Here is a 23,257-nt window from a genome sequence, read left to right as displayed (position 1 = left end):
GTCCCACCAACACCAACACCAGTTGTCGAACTAGCCGAAACCCCAATTGTTATTGATTTACCGATACTCCAATGATTCCGTCGTCCGTCCACCATCTCCGAAATCGTGTGTGGAAGAATCGAGTAATTGCACGAAAAACCATTGGTCACTCACCCGTACATTCGTCGTCGTCATGGAAACCGTTTGTCGGTGATGAAACCACCGGTCCGTGCGAGAAAGCGAAAGAAGAGGGACCAGGTGAGGAAAGCATACAAGGTGAGGAAAGAATAAATCGATGTCGGGGGAAGAGGATGAGGGAACCAGATTTCCTACATTATCGGTACCATCAGTTTCTGATCATGTTGATGTCACTAATGTTGATGTCAATAATGTTGATGTCAATACTCCTGCTATTGTGCGTCCTAGAAGAGAGATAATTCCAGCTGCTGCCTATCGATCTCCGTATCTCCAAAGAAACATCAGTGTTATTACTGCTTTTAATAGGGAGGAGAAAATACTGTTGGATTTCGGGCTTTGCTCAACAGTAGAATAAAGGTATTTGACTATGACCTTGTTTTGTAAATCTCAGGTCTCATTTTGTGAATCAGACAATTTATAAATCGTAGGGCTTATATTGTGAATCCAATAGACTGTTTTGCGAATCGACGGCTTGTTTTGCGAATCGATTGTTTTGATTATTGAGTGCGGTGATATTCTTTTTCAAAGTAACACTCGAGAGATTGACAAGGAGCATGTTGAGGACTATACGAAGGTGATCGAGTATGTTACGAAGTCGTAAATATTTGGTGTGAGATCCTAAACAGTAATGAGAAGTTGAAATCACTGGATTCTCCTGTTCGTTTATTTGTTCCATACTCCAATGACGGTGTTAGTTCTCCCCCGGGTTGTCTGGAAAATATTGATGTTTCTTCAGTTCAATTAGTAAATTTTGGTTTGGTGTTATTATGTTTTGTGAAACCTATTTTCATCTTTATGTTCTTCTTTTCATTTCATCTTGTCTTGTTTTCAGATTTGCACTCCAATCATGTCTACATCATGCCCACCGTTCTTCTTTTGTTTCGACCTTCGATGGAATAAATTGACAGTCATACACCCTATGAATGGAGTAGATGTTAACTATTCTGATTATGTGCAACCTACGGTGCGTCTTTTCCTCCATTTCTGGTTATGCAAAGCTGTGAATTCACGATCAAAGTGTTTGACAAGCATGTAACACATCCACATAATTAAGTGCTAATTTAGGTTGTGTCTGTGCAGAAAGACAGGCTCATTAATTGGGTTTCACCAAGATTCGCAGCAGTGGCTGACATGATGCCTGAGTTGTTTATCCCTCCTTCAATTTTGAAGTCTGGTTAAATGGATACCGGCGTCTATTTGTTTCACTGTTGGAGCATTACAAAGGGAACAAAACGACTGTCCTTTAATTATAACTTCACGTAAGATACCTTTACTTAACCTTGTGAACTCGAGAGTTAGATTTGTCGGACACGGAGTTAATTTCCTGAAACACAGGGCCGGTTACGAACTTTGGAATAATTATAAGGACTTTTTGTTTTGCATTTATAGGTAAGTCAATCAAACGCTATGCATTGAAGTTATGCCTTCGAATTATGACCTCCGGTGACAACATGTTGAAAGCTACTGTCGAACGAAGTGCAGAAGAGTGGAATTGTGTGCCTATGTATGACCCATTCCCTTATTAATCATGTTTTGTGAATCTTAGATGTTATTATTGGTTTTATCTTTGTTCTTAATTTACGAATCGTGGGTCTTATTATGTGAATCAAAGATCTTGATTTGTGAATCACGATCTTAAGTTGTCTTATTAATATTTGTCGGGGGCTACGGCGTCTACCTTATTCTGAAGACGACCTTGTGAAGTTTATTTGGCACCGCAAAGGAAGAGATGTCACACAGTAAGTATTTTTCCCCTTTACTTTTATTTTTTTGTGCTTTTCCCTTGCCCCTTTACTTTAATTTTTATTTTTATTTTGGATAATTCTAGTAATGTTTCTTAATGTGCCTTACTACAGCGAGGCTATGGTGTGTCTTGAGTGGATGGAAGTCACACGAGCGGCTTTATCTACGCTTAGACCGCGTCGATGGGTTATGGATCAAGTAAGTAGACTACTATCAGCGTTCATTTCATTGTATTATCTGTAATCTTTTGTTTCATTCCTAATATTGTTTTTTTAGGTGATTGATATGTTTGGGATTAAGACGACACTTCATCGACCAGATCTTCTGTACTTGCCATCGACTGTCATCGTGGTTAGCTTTGAACTTGTTTTAATATTCAAGTATCTTGATTATCCCAAATTGATATGGTTTGTAAAATCACCTTTTGTGGTATGTAGAACTGTACAAAGAAGAAAAACCCTTGTATTTGGAATCAATACATCAGTGGGACATACAAACCGGTGAATGGTGCCACAATCCGAAAGGTCTGGTCCCTCCACAATATTTTTTTTTTTTTTTTTTTTTTGTGGCGGACATGTAGGGTCAGTAAATTGGAGACTAATCTTTATTATATCAGGTTTTTATACCGGCGATAAAAGACAAACATTGGTGGGCTTGTATATGCGATATGGAGAGTAAAACGAATTACATCCTCAACTCAAGCAACAACAGTACGGTCTTATGATGTACATAATACAACCATAGACACGGTATTAATTATTTGCCTAATCTAACCCTTGACAGTTTGTGAATCAGAGTATATAAAACATTTTTAGTGTACAATCAGTATTAACTCGGAACATTTTCAGGTGGCCAAATTATCTCCTATTTTGGCAAGTAGTTCCCCGTCATATTATCCCATGCGGTTTCTGCACTCTCACAGGGTTATAACTCTCAAAGTTCCTCAACAATCAAATAAGTAAGTTATTCCCTAATGTGTTCGCTTTACGGAAATTAAATATTGTTTACTAAACAGTTGAACACTATACTACATTCAGTTTTGATTGTGGAGCTCACATGTTGAGGTATTTGAGTATGTTGGACTGTGAGCTCGGTGATTGGCAGAATCCGGACAATTATCGGTAAGAAATAAGTTGAACAAAGATATACGTACATGAAATCAGTATTTCAAACGTGTTGTTCATTAATTTCATCTATAATTTCTTACAATTGCGAGAGAATGCCGATTTTCGAAAGTCTGTAATGATGCAACTACTTTCATGGGATGCAAATACTAGAACGGTACAGTCCCGGTTCTTTAATAACTTTTGCATATCAAATCCCCATTCATTCATAGTATCCGCGATATTTTAAATAGTAGCGAGCCATGCTTGTCCGTGTATATATTTTGAAATATTTTATGTGTTTTCTGATATAGGAGTATAAGTAGCAAGATGTGCTTGTCTATGGTGGTGATATGATGTGAAGCAGGGAGATCGTTCTTCAGTGTATGCAATCAAGTCGACAAAATGAGACCTGAGATTCACAAAAGAATGTTATTAGTGAATATGGTATAAGCAGGGAGATTTAACTTGTGGTGGATACAATCAAGTATTATGTTAGTATAGTATTAGATGGTATATGCAGGATCTATCAAGTATTCTAGTGAATATGTTATTAGTCATTTAGTTGGGTGCTAATCTGCTTATTTAGTAGATCTCCTTTTGTAATAGTTGATTTTAATCAATGGAATTGATTAGTCGCTTGAATTTGTGAAATTTGACGTGGATGATTTATAAAGCGTCTGATTCGCAAAATTAGACCTGAGATTCACAAAAGAATGTCTGAGATTCAAAAAAAAAAAGACGATATTCACAAAAAGATGGATTCACAAAACAAGTCGACAAAATGAGACCTGAGATTTACAAAAGAATGTCTGAGATTCAAAAAAAAAGACGATATTCACAAAAGATGGATTCACAAAACAAGTCGATTCACAATATTAGACCTCGGATTTATATATTGTCATTCACACGGTAAGATTCATGAAATAATATTTAAATTGTGTCATTCACAAAATAAGACCGTTTAGCCAGTTGACCGTTCCTTTCTAATAAGATTACGAATCTTCCTAATAATCGCGAAAATTAGACCCAGGATTCACAAATTAATACCAACAAATAAGATTTCCAGGTCTTTTGTACATATTAAGATTTAAGATTCATAAAACAACCTCTTACATTCACAAAAGAACCTCTCAGATTCACAAAAATAAGATAAACAAATAAGATGTCCATATTTTTGGAAACCAATAATATGTTGCCAAACTAAAAGACTACTCCTTTCAAAATTGTCAGTGTCTTCTTTAATCATCATATCTATTTCTCAAGGCTTAAGAAGACTCTTTCCTTCATTCTTCATCCTCATCCCCTTCCTCTTCTACTTCTTCGTCCGCTAGCTCTCCCTACGTAAAAGACACACTGAATTAGAAAGATGTTTACAAACATTAGATGTACAATAATAAAAGTGAGGATCATGCAAAATTGGGTGACACGACGTGAATCACATTCATATAAGCCAACTGTTGTCATTTATGTTACAAAGTGAGGAATTATATCGAGTTACTACATACAATCGGTCTCATTTCGTGATTCACAAATAAAGATATGTGATTCACATAACAAGACCCGAAATTCACAAATTAAGACCTGGGATTCACAAAGCAACCTCTGGGATTCTCAAATTAAGATACACAGATAAATAAAATACTTGATTAATATCAGATGTAGTTGCGTAGATGAATACAAACCTGATTCACTGGAGGAAGGTCTGCAAAATCATATGGACAATTCCTTTTGTCGTGGTTGCCCTTGCGCTTACAGTTAGCACACAACCTTTTTGCTTTTTCCGCCTTCTTGATTGCCTTATTTTTCTTGCTCACCAACCGTTTACCACAGCCTTTGTTCCTAGACACATTAGGCGGTAAGATGTTGGTTTCTTCTGAACCTTGCAGCCCGTAGAAGCTCAATCATTGTTGTTTTTTGTCAACGGTTGAGTGTTTCCCTCTAGTTTTGTCCTGAATTCCTTGATTAACTTGGCAAACTCTCTCACATCCGACTCTTCTTTCCTTTTGAGCATACCAACGATTAATCGAATCTCGGACCACACCACGTACATTCCAATCTGTTTTGTAATTGGTATTGTTGTATTTCTCTATCAGATTCCCATTCCAATCATAAACGTCACTTTTGAGTGCATTCTTGCTCCACCTTTGCAAAATATATTTATCAGGTATGTCCTTAAACTTTCCCAAACAAACCCAAATGATGTGACTGCATAAAATACCTCTCCTTTCAAACAGTTTACATGTGCACCTTACATCATTCGTGCTTCTACTGCACTCAACTGCAAATTTTAGTCCTTTATTTGCATCCTCAACTAACGACACTTCAAAGTTCGTCACGGGATCTCAGCGAGTGTATCCAACCAAACTGCAGGTATTTATTGAAAGCTTCACCTGGTTTTGGAACTCATAGAACATCGCATGGGTATAGCTTCTCACTGCTTGTGTCTCCCATTTTGACCCATACAGTGTTTCAGGGATTGAATTCGCATTCTCCTCTTCACGGAGCTTCAAAGAGTGCATTTGGTGGTCAGTGGCGCTTTCATAGCGCACCAAGAACTCAGTTAATGTCCCGTATTTGTTTTCAAACCGCTTAAAGAAACTATTAGCACTCTCTGACCTTTGTGTAGTTCGTAGTAAACCGCCCATTGGCACATTTCTGAAATAAGCGGGTATCCATGTGTGTCTATCAGCGAACTTCCCATTCAACCACGTATTGTCTTCCAAGGAGAAATCGTTCATGACTTTAAGCCACTTCTCTTCAAATTCCCCGGGCTCCAGGTCATCGTCCCATACAACACCGTTCAGACGGGTTAAAAAGTCGGTATCTCTACAAATTTTACTCCCAACCTTGTCGGTTATTTTCTTCATGATGTGCCACATGCAAAACCGATGTTTCGCTATTTTGAACTTAGCTGCAATGAACAAAATCAAATTATCGACCGTCACCATCATTTTATAATAACTAAATTCACGCAGTTTCACATAACAAAGTCATACGATGCACTATTATGTAAATCTCAAGTCTTATCCTCAGATTCGGACTATACATCATATAGCTTATTTTGTGAATCCTATAGCTTATTTTGTAAATGCAGGGGGTTATTTTGTGAATCTCATGTCTTAACCTCGGATTCAGACTATATAAATTTTGTGCCTTATTCGCGATATAAGTACGTGAAACATATTTTTACCCCAGTTTCACAAATTCATGATCTAGTTTCGCATAATAAGCACTACGATTCACATAAACAAAAAACCAAACAAATTATTACAACCATCATATTTTCCAGTGCCAACTAGAATCAACAAAACAAATGTAGGATTCACAATTTAATATGAAGTTTCACAAGTTAATAGGTACGATTTGCAAATTTCGAAAAAATACCTGAATCGCTTTAATTATTCCCGGGTCTTCGTCGGTGATTATGTAGTTGGGCTCTTTCCCACCCATAGCCGCCGAAAAGTCGGTCAAATACCCACATGAATGACTCATCGTTTTCATGTTCTATAAGCGCACATGCAAATGTGATTGACCTTTTATGATGGTCAATGCCCGTGAAAGGCGTGAACGTCATGTTGTACTTGTTTGTACCATAAGTTGGGTCGTATGAAACTCCATCCCCAAACAGAGCATACGCTCTTTGCATGTCACAATTCGTCCGTAAAAATCCTTGTCAATGCATTCTTGGAATCTTTTTCATAAACAAAGTAGAGCCCTTTTGTTTCAGCTAGGGTGTCTAAGCGTGATTTGAACATTTCCCCATCATGACTGTTCATTAGACACTTCATTTCCCTCTGAAAATTTTTGAATTGCTTGATCATTTGCCCCGACATTTTGAAAACCACCCAATTGTTGAGTGCATAGTTGGTGTGTTAAGCTAGGACCAACATTTGCTTTTGAATTGCTGACAATCATTTGCATATGAAATTCATTGATATTTTCAAAGAAGTTTCTCAAATTCCTTATTTTTCACAACATCAAGCGGGTGATTGTGACCCTCAATAAACACGTCAACCATGTACTTGTTCTCATGGAACTTGAACTTTATCATTCTTTGGACAGCCCCACCTTCTAATCTTTGTTATTCTTGTGGTTGACCCTTTGTTGGAACTCTCTGCCTCTCCTCCACCTTTTTTCACCCTACGTTTAGCAGTTGGTTTGTTCGGTTTGCTCTTTGTACTACCTATTTCTGTTATTTCTGATGCAACGGATTCATCCGCCTTTTCTTTCGCAACACCGTTAGGGCAGGTCGTCTTTTCTTCTTATTACAACCTTCCCGATTGCAAACCATGCACTTTGTTCTGATAATATCATCACGAAACCTTTTGCTTGAAGATTTCCTTGATTTAAACCCACAAGCAACGGCGACGTTTCATAAAACAAAGATCGGCGAGTCTAAGTCAATAAATGTTTTCCCAATCGCTGGTGTAAACTTTTCATCAATCCTATTTATCCATTGTTGGCTGCCACTCGGTGTGTAAGTTATAAGAGTAGTAGGTGTGGAAATAGTTGGTACTGTAGGGCTTGTTAACACAGTAGAGGTAGAAGCTTCACCGCAATTAACATTGGAATCAACAACTGAAAATTGTAGATTCACAAAATAAGCCAAAAGTGCAAGATAGGAGATTAACAAATAAAGTTCCACAATATTAGCATATAAGGTTCATAATCTATGCCACAAACCAAGTTTCAGGATCTTATAGTCTATATTTCAATAGATAACCTACTAGATTCAAATAATTAGCTATTATATTTACAAAATAAGCACTCTGATTCACAAAATAGACAATGTTAAACAATCTCTGCCACAAACCAAGCTTCATAATCTTATAGTCTATATTCACTAAATAACCTATCAAATTCACATAATTAGCTCTTATATTCACAAAATAAGCTATCTGATTCACAAAATAAGGAGAATAGCAAAACAATCTCAAAAAAATAACATCTCAAATTCATAAAAGATTGATGTTTCTTCGGTTCAATTAGTAAGTTTTGCCAAAAAGAGCAACATAGGAGATTCACAAATCAAGTTTCACAATATTAGCATCTAAGTTCCTCTGTCACAAACCAAGTTTCGGGATATTAGTCTATATTTTTCAAAATAACCTCTCAGATGCACAAAATTAGCTCCTAGATTAGCAAATAAACTTCTCAGATTCACAAAACCAGACCAAAATAATGTCTCAAATTCATAAAATAGGGACAAAACAGAATACCTGTTGCACTAGCACTCTTATCAGGAGTCGCTGTAGTATCAGGAGTTAGACCTGCAACATTAGCAGGAACACTATAATAAGTAGGACGAAATTGATAAATTTTGATCAAATTCAGGATATTATAGCATACATTCACGAAATAACTTCTCAGATTTACAAAATTCACTCTTATATTCACAAAATAACCTCACATATTCACAAAATCGGGATAATAGCGAAAAAAAGGAGATTACCTGTTTCAACAAAGCAATATTATCACCGATTCTTAATGTCCGTAATCTCCATTGAAATTGAAGTCCGCAACGTCAATTTGAGCCTTATTAGCTCTTATATTAACAAATACAGTTTCACGATAATAATGTTTCAAATTAACAAAATAGTAGGAACACCATAATAAGTATGAATACAAGGACAACCATAGATAAGAAAGCATGCAATATTACTGATACAAGACAATTAAAGCATTCAATGGTGCGGACTTGTGCAAACTTTTCAGAATTTGTCATCTTATTTAGTTTTAATCTTACCAGGTTGTATATATTAGTTATTTAAGTTTCACAAAATAACCTTCTAGTTTCACAAACTAGGGTCCAAGATTCACTAACTATAGGTGAGATTCAGAAAATAAGGTCCAAGATTAAAAAATAAGGCCCAAGATTCACAAACAAGGGTCCGAGGTTCACAAACTAGGGTCCAAGATTCACAAACTAGGGTCCAAGATTCACTAACTATAAGAAATAAATAAATTGCATCGATAACGTTTAACAACAAGAGATTCGAGAAAATAAGGCCCAAGATTCACTAACTATAGGTTGAGATTCACCAAATAAAATCCGAGATTCACTAAATAAAGTATCAGATTATTAGTTCAAATAATTAAAAAAAAAAATTGGTGAAGATTATGAATTCACTTTTAAGAAAAGGTCAGGTTGTATGTATCTAGATATTTTGTTGATTTGTTAATAACAGTTCCATTCCCAAGAAAAGGACATTGAACAATCAAGCATTCAATCAAAAAATTTAATATATGGGTAATGTGAACAGCACTTTGTTGACAACAGTGCCAAATACAAGGCCTATAAATATCTAATTTAAAAACATAATAGTATATACCAATAACCTATCTTCTCTCTTCTGTAAAAACATTTCAAAAATCCCTATTGCACACAATGTCTCATTTATTTGTATTTCCCTATACTTGTGTTTTGGCGAATGTTCCAGTTATATGAATCAAAAAGGGAAGTATGTTTGTCGCGACCTCTCTAAATTGGCTGATTGTTTAATGAGCCAAGGTTATGAGATAGAGTCTTTGGTGCCTCGTTATCTGCAGCAGCGGACTTGTCATTTTATGGGATTAGTACTAATTCAATTTGGCACAAATGACAATGGCTGCAAACAGGCTTTTAAGTTGCGGGAGAAGTTCGAGCAATTTGGGCGTACTAGATCGAATGGTGGCTACCTATTCCCGAGTTCAGGGGCCCTTTCTATGGGTAGCATCAAGGCTTGATTCACAATATTTTAACTACACTCCAAAGATGTAGAAGAGTCCCATATTCATCTAAACACGCAGAAGATCACTCGGATGCGGATGAACGGTGCACCTATAGCTATATCAATATTGCTCTATGTGCATTGCCTCGAACAAATAGGGGTGATTGATAAACTAAACAAATATCATATCTTGTTTAATTTTTCAGCTTTTCAGTTTATTTTATTTTTGAATGTTGTTGTTTAGTTAATTCGAAAGCCATGAACTCGCAAAATTTTATGTGATGAAAAATTACAAGATTTTTAAGTTTTCTGAATATTATATTTAGCTCTTATATTCACAAAATAAGCACTCTAATTCACAAAATAGACAATGTCAAACAATTTCTGCCACGATCCAAGTTTCGGGATATTATAGACAGTTTATATTTTCAAAATAACCTCTCCGATGCACAAAATTAGCTCCTAGATTCGCAAAATAACCTCTCGATTCACAAAACCGAGCAGTCTATATTTTCAAAATAACCTCTCAGATGCACAAAATTAGCTCCTAGATTCGCAAAATAACCTCTCGATTCACAAAACCAGAACAGTTAATATTTTCAAAATAACCTCTCAGATGCACAAAATTAGCTCCTAGATTCGCAAAATAACCTCTCGATTCACAAAACCGAAGTTAATATTTTCAAAATAACCTCTCAGATGCACAAAATTAGCTCCTAGATTCGCAAAATAACCTCTCAGATTCACAAAACCAGAACAAAATAACGTCTCAAATTCATAAAATAGGGACAAAACAGAATACACCGTTGTAATAGCACTATTATCGAGTCGTTGCGATATCGGGAGTTAGACTGCAAACATCGCGAGAATACCATAATAAGTAGGGCGAAATTGATTATTTTTGATCAAATTCGGGATATTATAGCCTACATTCACGAAATAACTTCTCGTTTACGAAATAACTTCTTAGATTCACAATATAACCTCACATATTCACAAAATCAGGAGAATAGCAAAACAACTTCATAAAATAGCGAAAAAACGGAGATTACCTGTTTCAACAGCAGATTATCACCGATTATTGTAATGTCCGTAATCTCCATTGAAATTAAAGCTGCAACGTCAATTTGAGCCTTATTAATGAATGAATTATAATCAATTAATGAATGAATTAACAAAATCAACAAATTTTACACCGCGAATTCCGAAATTGTTTAATTGCTCAGTTTTGATCGAATTCAAACCCTAAACTAACGAAATACTTCAGTTTTGATCCTTATAAATTTACAAAACAGTTCGATTTTGTTCAAATTTGATCATTATATCATCAATTAATGAACGAAGTTAAGAAAATCAATTTTTCATCAAATAATATGAAATTACCTGGAAATTACCTCGAAATCTTCTTAGAAATCGATTAATTTGATGAATTCGCCTCTTTGATTGTCAGAATTTGATTAATATGATGAAATCGTCTCACAAATTTGATGATATTTTAGCTCTCTTTGAAATCGACGCCCAAATTGAGTGTTTTTGTATAACGTGAAAGCTCATTAGTTTTGGAAGGAAAGAATTTGGGCCTTTTGTTTAGATTAGAGAGAATAAGGTATTTGGGCTTTTTTTAGATTAGAGAGAGAAAGTGTTTTGGACCAAATGAAAAGTTTTTTGTTGACCCTTAATTTTCATCCTTGTTTTTTCAGTCCAACATTATAAAATCAGCCCATCCATATATATATATATATAGAATTAGGTTCAAGTAAGTCCACCTTAGTATCTTAAGTCCATGAGTCTTATTTTAAACCATTAGATCTTACATAATTGATGGCTAAGATTCAAAAAAAAAACACATACACCCACCTACATTAAATCTCCCCCAATTCCCAATCTCTATTCATTCCCAATGTCAGTATTTATTTTTCCAATTCAGTATCATATTCTCATTCTCTTTCAATACTACCAAACACTCCGTCTCTCACCAAGTCTCACATCACTCACCCAAAAATTCATCCTCACCCGGATATTACATTCATCTATACTCTCCTTCAAACCTGTAATTTATCCATCCGTCACTCAGATCTACTATTCTACTGTCAGCCTCGCCATTTCCCACGTTGTTCAACGACGGTACATATCTTCTCATCCCTTATTTCTTTGAATGATGATTATATATTTTTGAGAGGTAATGTGTTATGTATTGTGAATCAAATTGAATCAAATTGTGAATCAAATTGAACCAAATCTGGTCCGACATCATCAAAGTGTATGCTTGTGAATCAAATTTAATAATAACTTAAAGTTGGTAATTTGAGACTAGCACACTAAAATTAAATTAATTAAATTGTCTTACATTGGCAAGGTAATGGTAAGTGGCGTAAAGAAGTAAAATTGTTTTCATAAATAGGCAAATTCATATGTCAAGGTGTACAATGGTAATCCAAATTGAATCTTGCATCAAAATGTACGAATGGTAATGGTGTCATGTAGTTTTGTAACCATGTTATGCTAATTTGTTTTCTTATTGTCGATTGAATTTGTTTGATTATTATTTTCGAACAAGGATCGTGGCTAGAGAGATGCAACGGGTGAGAGCGAGGATCGTCGTCGCAGAAACGCAGCCACATGGGCTACCACGACGGTGCGCAGGGAAAGTCGTCGGTCCAATGACGGCGTCGTTGTCGGTCATTGGCGGTAGGAGCAAATGCAGTTGGGGATGAGTTGGGATTTTAATTTTTTTTAAGCGTATAATTTCAAATGTAAATTGTGTAACTTTAATTTGTAGAGTGCGAAACTTTAGTGTACGTGCGTGACTTTAATTTTCAGAGTGTGAAACTTAATTTTTAGACTATACTCCCTCCCTTCAACTCCACTTTGCAACTTTGGTTTTTACACGGATATTAAGGAACGGATTAAAAAAAGTATTAAAAGTACATGGGGAAAGAGAAAGAAGAGATTAAAAATATTAAAAAAAACATAAAGGTGGGGTTTTATGGTGGTTTAGTGTGGGGTTTGGATGATATTTTTTGTAAATAAAGATTTTCAATAAGGATAGAATTGTCATTTTTTTAGCCAAATAAAGAAACCTGTAAAGTGGAGTTGAATGGACGGAAATGGAATACATGTAAAGTGGAGTTGAATGGAGGGAGTATAATTTTAAATGTATAATGTGTAATTTTAATTTTATTTTTTATATGAGTAATTTTAATCTTTTTTTTTTTTATATGAGTAATTTTAATCTTTAAAGTGTATAACTTCCATTTTTAGATTGTTAAATAATGTAGCTTTAATCATATATGATGTAACTTTAACTAGAAATAGTGTAACTTTAAATAGATATGGTGTAACTTTAATCATATATGATGCCAACTTTAGTTAGAAAATAGTGTAACTTTAATTATATATGACGTAACTTTAATAAGAAATCATGTAACTTTAGTCATATATGTAACTTTAATTAGAAATAGTGTAACTTTAAGTAGATATGGTGTAACTTTAATCATATATGTTGTAACTTTAATTATATATGATGTTAACTTTAATCTGAAATAGTGTAACTTTAATCATATAAGGAGTATGTTGTAACTTTAATAAAAAATAGTGTAACTTTAATCATATACTCTCTCCTATTCACTAAGATGTTCTACAATTTCGAAAATGGCAAATTCACTAAGTTCTTCCACTTTTCTTAGTCTATTATTTGTGGTTTTATGACTTGTAACCCCACATTCTCTCTCTTATTTTAATTTTTCTCCATTTTCCACCACAAATTTCCTTCCTCTTAAAAACTCCCCAAAAAGTAATGTAGAAGATCATAATGAATAGGAGGGAGTATGTAACTTTTAATTAGAAATAATGTAACTTTAAATAGATATGGTGTAACTTTAAGTAAATTAATTAATTAGTTTCAATTAAATGTGATGTAAATAACTTTAATCAGATATGTTGTAACTTCAAGCAAATATAGTGTAACTTTAATATTTAAAATGTTAAACTCTAAATTAGTATTGTGTAACTTTTAATGTTTAAAAAGTATAACTTTAAAATAGTATTATGTAACTTTAAATTTTTAAATTGTGTAACTTTAAATTAGTATTGTGTAAGTTTATTGTTTAAATAGTGTAACTTTAAATTAGTATTGTGTAACTTAATGTTTAAAGAGTGTAACTTTAAATAAAAATTGTGTAACTTTAATGTTTAAAGTGTGTAACTTTAAATAAGAGGGTGTAAGTTCAAATAATTAGAAGTACTTAAAATTTCAGAAACTCAATGGTATACGAAAATATTACCTTTGCGACGGGCTCGAAAAAATAATAAATTTAGACTTTTATTTCGCCTTAATCGGAGTCCGGATGAAGATTTACGAAGCCTTTTTCAACACCGTTTTTAATTTACGCGGGTTTAAATAATTCCGATTATAAGCAATTGTTTGAAGGTTTGAAATAGAAATAACAAGTTGATGAAAAAGAGAATATAATTAATTGGTTAATTGGAAAATAAAATTATGAGAGAGAAAAGTTAACGGGTTATTAATTACTAGTTGGTGGGTGTGTTTTACCTTTAAATCTCAACCATCAAATTTATAAGATCTAATGGCTTAGAAAGGGACTTAAGGACTTATTTTTTAAGGTAGACTCATTTGAACTTGCCTCTCTCTCTCTCTCTCTCTCTCTCTCTCTCTCTCTCTCTCTCTCTCTCTCTCTCTCTCTTACCTTAGATGAGTCCCTAAGTCCTATTTCCCACCCTTAGATCATAATAAATCAATGGCTGAGATGAAAAACAAAATAATAACACAACCCAATTTTCCGTGCACAGTAGTAATGATGTAATTTTACTCACTTCCCCATAAACACTACTTCACACTTTTCTAAATTATAATTTTAGAAAAAACCGTGTGATTAATTCTTCTCTTCTTTCTTTCTTTCTTTCTTTCTTTCTTTCTTTCTTTCTTCAACCTTCAACTTATTCATCATGTAAATTAAAATTTAACTTCAATTTCAACTTCATCCTGTGAACTCCCAATCTACTCGGCTTCTGCAAATTCATTATCATCCTATTTCAGGTATACTTAATCATTCTTCAAGTTCTTATATTTTTAATTTGCATTAATTCTGTATTAGCCCTCATCCTCGTACTATTATTTTATCGTCTTTGTTTGTTTGTTTGTTGTTGTTGTTGTTGTTGTTGTTGTTGTTGTTGTTGTTGTCGTTGTTGTTTTTTTCTTTTTTTTTATCTTCATCTTCATCTTCAAAACTCGTTTTTTGCATGCCCAAAACTCGATTGGTTTCATCTTCATAACTCAATTTTTGCAACTTCTTCATAGTTCTATTATCTTCTTCATCATTTGATTCGATTTTTGCATGCCCAACTTTGTCTTAACCTGCTTTCATAGTTTTCATGCCCTATTGATTTTGTTATTGTAAAGTTATTAGTCAAAGATAAATGCAATTGTTAATTGTAATTGGTTTCGAAATTTACTTCTTTTTTCAACTGCAAATGGATTTTTTTAAACATAACTTCAATTTGTGGAGTTTGTGAATTTAATAAGATATGGTGTAACTGTATTAGTTCTAGTAACTGCCATTAATTATTTAAATAAATTGACATCCATTATTTAACTTCAATAAAGAATGTGGACAATTCACATGAAATTTAAATATTACTGGTTGAAGTTTCGAAATTTGTGAGTTAAAATTTGAAAATTCATCGTCAAAGTTTCAAGAGTTAAAATTGGAATTTAATTATTATCTGCTTAGTTGAAGTTTCAACATGAGTGAGTTGAAATTTCAAAGTTGAGGCTTAAAGTTTCAAAGTTGAGGCTTAAAGTTTCAGAATGTAACTTTAACCCATTTTTTGTAATTTTATTCTATTCAGATGGATGGTGAAGGTGATTGTGAGATCGTAGAAGCCGCTGTTAATCCTACCCCCTCCACAGTGGTAAAATGTCGAGGTAAGAGGCTAGTGAAATTGATATCTAAGCTTACTAATGCACAAAGAGAAGCAGTAAACAGAGTCGAGTTTGGTGGGTTGCTCGAGTTACGTCTTGAAAAGTACCCTCTTGATCATGTGCACCTGTTTGTAGAAGCTTTTAATGACGGCTTACATGTGTTTAGGGCTTCTGAATCTAAAGAGTTTGTGTTGTCTAAGCATGATGTACACGACTGCTTCCTATTACCATTAGGTCCTAAGGAACTTGATTTATTACCGACTGATCGTAAGAAGGAGTCGTCTGAGCTTTTAACTAAGCAATTGAAGGAACGATGGAGGAAAAAGTATAATGTGACAACTGCATCTCAATATATCCCTTTAGGTAAGCTATATGATGATATTAAGGCAAACAAGGACGGGCGGACGAATTTATTAGACAATTTGTATTGTTCAGTATGTCGGAATTCCTAGCCCCTACGTCAAACGGTGTCGACTGAAAGCTTCTGTCAGCTGTTGAAGATGTTAGTCTTATTAATTAATATGACTGGTGTTCATATGTGCTAGATGGCATTGTCACTGCCGCTCTCGAGTCCAGGAATAATAAGACCTGCTTGCGTGGTTGTGTTCCTTTCCTTATGATTACCTATTTTCAGAGGTTTGTCTTCCGCGGCAAAAGTTCACCTCATGAACTCCCACTGATAAAATATTGGGATCAAAGTAGTATTATTTCTAGATTAGATGGTGAGCTGGTTGGTGGGTCTTTGGGACGGCTGACAATTTCACCAATTCCTTATCCTCGCTGCCTTGACCCTACCTATAATCCTAATCTCATCTCAAGTAATGCCACCCGTCAATTGTTGTTCGCTTCCACACCTCATCCTGATAACAAGAAGAAGTTCATTCATATCGAACTACCTTCAGGTGTTGAGGATGACCAGGAGTTGCATGCTAGAGCCGTGGATGTAAGTCAAGCTTGTCAATCTGTCATTCTGTTTAATTAGAATTGATTAAATCATATTCATTTTGTATTAAAGTCCTTTTTTTTTATAACTTTGAGCATTCATTTTATAAATTTAGAACTCACTTCAGAAACTTTAGCCGCCAACTTTGAAATGTTGTAACCCACAATATGAAACTTTAACAATTTACATTGATTTTAACACCCAAGCTTCGTACTGAAACTTTAAATGTGTACTTTGAAATTTTAACAACACTATCTGAAACTTTAAACCAGTTGACATAAATTCTAGTGTACAGAAATTGAAACCTGAACTTGGCAAGTCTAATATAGATTTGGATTGTATTGTTGCATTGCAGGCTGTACATGAGCTATACCTACACATGCAGCGTAACTCAATCGTCTTCCATGCATGGTATTCGTCTGCGATTTCGAAGATTAAGCGTCTAACAACTCCGGAGATTGATCCAACCGAGCTTGTCCCTTCACAGTTCACACAAGCCTTCTTTCAATCTGATGAGCTTCAATTTCATGTTGATGAAGTAGCTGATATATCCGTTCGAATGAAAGATGTATTTGACAAAGCACCTATGTTTCAACAAGTTCCTGTGGCGAATCCAAATCGCCAAGATGAGGCTTCTAAATCAATGGAGCAGATTAGTGGCGTTTTATGTGACCTAGCTGTTGTACTTTCTGCTGACAAAAATGAGGAAGTGTTTGTTACTCCTGAAAAAGAATTATCGCCCCTTAATATGGTGACCAATGACTATTATACTACTGCGGGAGATAAAGACATACACCATTCTGCAAGGTTTAGGGAAGGGGTTGATACGATTGAAGGTGAAGGTGATGGTGAGTTCCTGAAAACTCATCAGACCAACACTTGAACAACATAGAAATTTCTACACCCATTCAAAACAAGGATAATGTTATTGATTTGATGGAGGTACAAGCTGTTGGGGATGTCCAAGGAGTTCAACAAAAAGTACCGGATTTGTCTATTACACAACTGATTGGTTCTGCGCCGGTTTATTCTACTGCTGAAGTACATGCCATTCTGCAGGAGGTGCGAGAAGAAGAGATTCAGATTGAGTCGCTTTCTTCAAGGGATAGGGTTGCGGCTGTTGTTGTAGCAAATGTACCTGAACATCGTTCAGATGATATGGTGCAAGGTTTGGATGAGGCAAATAAAGTAGTTCTTGCAATATATGTCCCCCAAACTGATGGTGTTCACCATCCATTCTTATTTCATTCAAAAACCAAACTTTCCTGCATGTCTATTGTCCCTGAGAACCTCGGTTGCTCTTTTGATTGTGGTGGACCCGATCCAAGCCAGGTTTTTGTGTCTGATGTTTTGCACCGCAACAACAAACTATTCACATCCGTTTTTAGCAGGAGTAAGGATGTAATGAATTACATCTTCAATAAATCAGAAAACTATAGTAAAGTGTAAGTCACCTATAAGAACTTTATATTAGTTGATATTGTTTTACTTTTAACTACAGTTGATACCCTTTCTTTTCTTGTATGGACTTCCTAATTGCACATTTTTTAGGGAAACAATCGTATCCTACACAAGAGTGAACTTCATTCCGAGGGAGGACGTTTGGTCGTTAGAACCCGATCTTGAGATCACGAACAATGTTATCGAGTGCTGGTCTCTGCTACTCAATAAGATCATGAATGATAAAACTGCCCCAGTCCAAAATTCCCGCTGTTTCTTTGGGCTTACCCACACTGTATGTGCGCATTTTTCAAAGTCACTTACTTTTTACTTCAAAGTGTGAAACTTTCACTTATTGCCTAGTTTATGACAGAGTCTTGTACTCCAAATTTGGGAAGCTAAAGAAAAGGGGGAAGTGCTAGACCTAACTAAAGACATATTCACAACATGGGATATTTGGGTCAAACATTGTGTATCTCAATTCCAGCTTGACTCTGATTTGGTATGTGTAACCTTTTTAAACTTTTATTATTTCAAGTTATAATTTTAATATTTTTAATTGTAAGTTTTATTAATAAGTTTATGTTCAATTTCCTCAGGTCTTCATTCCTGGGTTATCCGGTGATCCGCCTCACTATAGTTGTGTATGTATAAATTTTCCCGCAAAACAGGTTGAATACCTTGACAACCGTTCATACAGCGAAGATTTCGATACTTTATCTTACTCAAGCATTGCATTTACAACTGTAGGTCATTCCACTTAAGCTTTGTACCTTTAATTCTCCTCCTAAAACACTATTAAAACTTTAAGTCATTCATCATTCCTCTAAAATTTAGCAAAAAGACACTATTAAAACTTTAAACGTCCAACTCCAAATTTTAACACACATTGTCTGAAACTTTAAACCAGTAGTTGCTAACTTTAATCAACATTTACTTTAGAAACTTTAACCGCGAACTTTGAAATGTTATACCCCGAAATATGAAACTTCAAGAGTGTTATATTCTATTTTACAAAAATTAACTACAATTTCTGAAACTTTAACTACAATTTGAAATTTTAACTCCAATGGAATTTGAAATTTTAACTACAATTTCTGAAACTTTAAACCAGTTGACAGAAATTCTATTTTACAAAAACTAAAACCTGAACTTTGCACTTTTAACTCAAATTTACTGAAAATTTGAACGTCAACTTCAAAATTTTAAGTCACTTTTTTCTGAAACTTCCAATTCCAAATTTCAACATACATTCTTTGAAACTTTAAACCACTAGTTTGAAACTTTACTCACAAAATTTAATTCAGAAACTTTACCGGCCAACTTTGAAATGCTATATTCAACAATATGAAACTTCAACAATTAACATTGATTTTAACACCCAAGCTTCGTACTGAAACTTTAAACGTGAACTTTGAAAATTTAGCTACAATATTTGAAACTTTAAACCCGTTGCCAGAAATTCTAATCTATAAAAAATGAAACTTGAACTTTGAAATTTTAATTCAAATCAACCGTAACTTTAACCGTCAACTTCTAAATTTTAATTAACTTTTTTTGTAAAACTTTAAACCTGTTCACAATTTAATATACAAATTTTAATATACAAATTTGTAACTTCGAAATTTTAATATACAAATTTTCAAATCTCAACAACTTTGAAAATTTAAAATTTCTTTCAATGAACTTTGGCCATGAACTTTGAAACTTAACTACAATTTCTGAAACTTTAAACCAGTTCACAGAAATTCTAATCTACAAAAACTGAAACCTGAGCTTTGCAATTTTAACTCAAATTCAATGAAACTTTAACTGTCAACTTTGAAAGTTTAATTGAAATTTTTTAAAACATTAAACCAGTTGAAAGAATTTCAGATACATACTTAAGTACAACAATGTAACACCCCCTCATACCAAGGTACCTTACCAGGACCACCCTACCAATGGAATAGCAAAGTAGCATAACTCTGTCAGCTTCTGCAATGGTTTAATTTTTTTTTTTTTTTTTTGGGTCAATCTTATTGCAACTTCCTTATAATCCTTTTCCGATGAATCATTTTTAACTGTATACTGTTTTCTTGGCTTTAACAGGATGATCCTGAAATATCTGATACCTGTGAAGCTTTCAGTGGGCATCTTACCTGAAGATTCCCTGTTGGAGAAGTACAGCCTTCTTGAGGTATATCACATTATTTTTGTCATCTGTGTTTTAACTTTCATCAACACTTAAACTTGCTTGCTATCAGTCAACTGCAAACACCGTTTACCTTAAGAGTATAATTGAGCATTACAGACCTATAATTCTCCGGTTTTGTAGGGATTGTGTCTATATTCTCGTTATCGACTAAAAAAAATTCATACCTGATTATAGTGAAGTTATCCCACCAACTTCCTGCTTGCTGATGTGCTTTCTCCAAGAAACTTTGCTCAAATGGTTTGTACTCCCTTTGATACACAAACACCTTCCATTTTCAACAATGGCACAATATAAGGAAAGGAAAGTACTAGTGAGTCAATTACAAAGTGAACCCAAAGAGTGATTTAATGGGCCACAAAGAAAATGAAAGGTATTTATGAAACCGTTAAAAAAGGACAAATATATTTGTGAATTGTTGCATTTGGTTACATGTTTGTTTTACATTTTCATCTTGCAGTACAGGGATGCAGTCCTAGCTCTTAGAAGGGGTGATCTTCAACTTTTACGATGTGCTCTTCAAGAATATGAGGATAGGTAATTTGTTAGTTCTTGGAAATTTTTAATGTTAATTACCAATCAATGATGGTAGCTCTGAGCTTGCTTTACTAAGAGTAATGGTGATATTTTCTGTTAGATTCTTGAGATCCGGTGTCTATCTTGTCCTGGAAAAACTTGAATTACAAGTTTATAGAAGACTGATTAAAAAAATGTAAGTCTATGTGCCTTCCATGTATATGTATTTCACATTATGTGCGTGTTACTGACGGATAAATTACTTGATTTATTCAGCTATTTCATCCAAAAGCTCAGAGATCCTGGCAGAGCACATCAAATTAAATTGGATGTTATAGTCAAGGCATTAAGGTGGCTTCAGATAGAAATGGATGTTGACGAGGTAATTATTTCTTGCACTTGACTTCGATTTTACCTTCTGTATTTGGAGTTTACATGGTGCAACAACATTAGCTCTATGCCTCACAGGTTCTTGAAAACCACCCATGTCTAGGCATGGGATCGGGTACATGCAACCGGACCCCTGTTATAGAAGGGTTGTTTCCGAACGACCCATAATAGAATTGCAATTTGCATTGACCCATTATTACTTGACTTACTTCACAAATCACAATAAAAGGAAAAAACGCAGATCGTTTGTGAACCCCCTTTGCTTTATTCGATTATTTTTAGACCGAGCAAATAAACCGAACCCGAAAAATCGATTGGAATATGTCAATCATCATCCAATCGAAGACCTAATATGAGTAACCTATGGTGTTCCCGAAGCCATTCCAATACGAATCGAATAAAAACTGAACCGAATTGTACATTATCGAAAGATAATTGAACCTGAATACATCTCAATCGATTCGAACAAAATTAATTGACCCAAACAAAAAAGACTTTTTTCTTTTAAAACACTCCAATTTCACGAGTTTTCTCATTAATCCTTTATTTAGTAATGATATTTTTTTTGGTAGTGATACTTGGAATTATTACATACGTGATAGAAAAAATAATAAAAGATAAACCAATCAATTGACGCACAAGTCAATACTAATTGACCCGAAATTAACCTAATCCGATATTGACCTGACTGAGTTCGCACATCACCTGAAATAACACAAACCGATTAAGGTGACTAATCAAAATGAATCCAAACGGAATCAAAGTGATATCAAAATTAAGAGTAATCAGAGTGAAGCTGATCTTTACTTAACTCGATCTCAAACTAAATCGAATGACCTGCTTGTCAGGTCTAATTATATTCTAAAACAAAATTATAGCTAGTCTTTGCTTTTGTATTATGTTGGAGTTGCCTCTGTACTGTGAGAATAATGTTTTCATGTACGTGTGTTGCAGGTGGAATGTATTGTGGCCATTCTAATACATAAAAATCTGATTAAAGGGTATTTCGCACACAAGCTTAAAGTTGTAGTTCTAAGCAAACAAGACCCTTTCCCCAATTTAACTGGGAAGCTAGTGGGTTCGTAGTCTACAGTGAAGTTAATTATCTTCGAGGTAAAAAACACATGGAAACTACTATGTTACATTGTTACCTATATTTAATGTTAGCTGGGAGGTAAAACCTTGATGTTGTCAAGGGCAAAATGGTGTAGGTGCCTGGCTTCCACCTGTGTTAAGTGCTCATTGTAGTAAGACCCTGCTTTCTCATACAACCTGCTTTATATGTAGTTTAGTTGAACTCTTCCCCTCAATTTGTCATAGTTTTTTTACCAGTATGTGTTGTTATTTATGGCTCGGTGACACGTAATCGTGTATGCTAATCATCTTTATATGTTTTTAATGCAAATGCCATAACTGGTAATCCTTCTTTCTCCGGGCCTACAAGTCTAACTTAGTATTTACTAGGGTTAAAGCTTGTAAGTTTGTCGAGTTTGAACTCGTGTTTGAGAGATATGGTCACTCAAAATTTGTTCGGTTAAAAACATTTTTTACAGACAAAAACTCCTAGCCACGAGATCCAAATACGTCAATTTTTTTTTTCAAATCATAGTTGGAAAGGTAATCAATTTGAAAGAAAAAAAAATCGTGACTTTCTGAACTGGTAAACACGAGTTATGCCTCTTAAAATTTTCCGGCTCCAAAAATTAAGTATTTCGTGCAAGTGTCAAACCTTACGAGTACACTACGCGAATTATCCGTCGGTGGAAAGTCTCTTTGACAACGTAACATTATTTATCCGACAACATCAACAGAAGGTTGTTGATGAGATTTCAGGGTGTTCTGCAATTTAGTGGCGGTTTCTTCCAAGATGAAGAAGGATACCATTTAGCTTCATCTCACATGACATAAAAGCATCACCGGTCACAAAATTAGCAGATCCTTGCAAGTCGATTCCACGAGAGGATGGCCTAGCCTGAAACAAGGAAACAATAAACTAATAAAGGTGTATCAATAAGCCGTAAGCGCAAGCCTTGATCTAATAATCACGATACTTTTAAAAGCGTTTGGGGAAATTTACATGATCCTTAATATTTATGT

General features: G+C 34.5%; 2 protein-coding genes and 2 long non-coding RNA genes across 4 annotated transcripts; 3 read left to right on the top strand and 1 right to left on the bottom strand.

The window, feature by feature from the left end:
- Positions 1-876: 876 nt before the first annotated feature.
- Positions 877-1,335, top strand: LOC141602627 (uncharacterized). Its single transcript, XR_012524571.1, has 3 exons — positions 877-921; positions 1,010-1,141; positions 1,258-1,335. It is a non-coding gene; the product is annotated as an uncharacterized LOC141602627 (long non-coding RNA).
- A 4,033-nt stretch (positions 1,336-5,368) lies between these two features.
- LOC141600925 (protein FAR-RED IMPAIRED RESPONSE 1-like) lies at positions 5,369-5,974 on the bottom strand. Its single transcript, XM_074421182.1, has one exon. It carries the CDS (start codon positions 5,972-5,974, stop codon positions 5,369-5,371), a length of 606 nt encoding a protein of 201 aa, XP_074277283.1.
- Positions 5,975-11,531: 5,557 nt separating this feature from the next.
- On the top strand, positions 11,532-12,581 carry LOC141602626 (uncharacterized). The gene is made up of 2 exons (XR_012524570.1): positions 11,532-11,860; positions 12,294-12,581. It is a non-coding gene; the product is annotated as an uncharacterized LOC141602626 (long non-coding RNA).
- Positions 12,582-20,025: 7,444 nt separating this feature from the next.
- Positions 20,026-22,464, top strand: LOC141602625 (enhanced ethylene response protein 5-like). The gene is made up of 6 exons (XM_074422808.1): positions 20,026-20,045; positions 20,152-20,239; positions 20,715-20,791; positions 20,892-20,966; positions 21,047-21,152; positions 22,115-22,464. Exons 2-6 carry the CDS (start codon positions 20,153-20,155, stop codon positions 22,244-22,246), a joined length of 477 nt encoding a protein of 158 aa, XP_074278909.1. The 5' UTR covers positions 20,026-20,045; position 20,152; the 3' UTR covers positions 22,247-22,464.
- The last annotated feature ends 793 nt before the right edge of the window (positions 22,465-23,257 follow it).

This window comes from Silene latifolia, chromosome 9 (genome assembly GCF_048544455.1).
Source record: "Silene latifolia isolate original U9 population chromosome 9, ASM4854445v1, whole genome shotgun sequence".
Classification (NCBI taxonomy): domain Eukaryota; kingdom Viridiplantae; phylum Streptophyta; class Magnoliopsida; order Caryophyllales; family Caryophyllaceae; genus Silene; species Silene latifolia.
This window is presented reverse-complemented; position numbering and strand designations above follow the sequence as displayed.

Coding starts and splice junctions, on each gene's coding strand:
- LOC141600925 (XM_074421182.1), bottom strand. CDS start 5,974: ATGGTGACGGTCGATAATTTGATTTTGTTCATTGCAGCTAAGTTCAAA.
- LOC141602625 (XM_074422808.1), top strand. CDS start 20,153: ATGATCCTGAAATATCTGATACCTGTGAAGCTTTCAGTGGGCATCTTA. Junction 20,240..20,714: donor AGAAGTACAGCCTTCTTGAG/GTATATCACATT, acceptor TTCATCTTGCAG/TACAGGGATGCAGTCCTAGC. Junction 21,153..22,114: donor TAGAAATGGATGTTGACGAG/GTAATTATTTCT, acceptor CGTGTGTTGCAG/GTGGAATGTATTGTGGCCAT.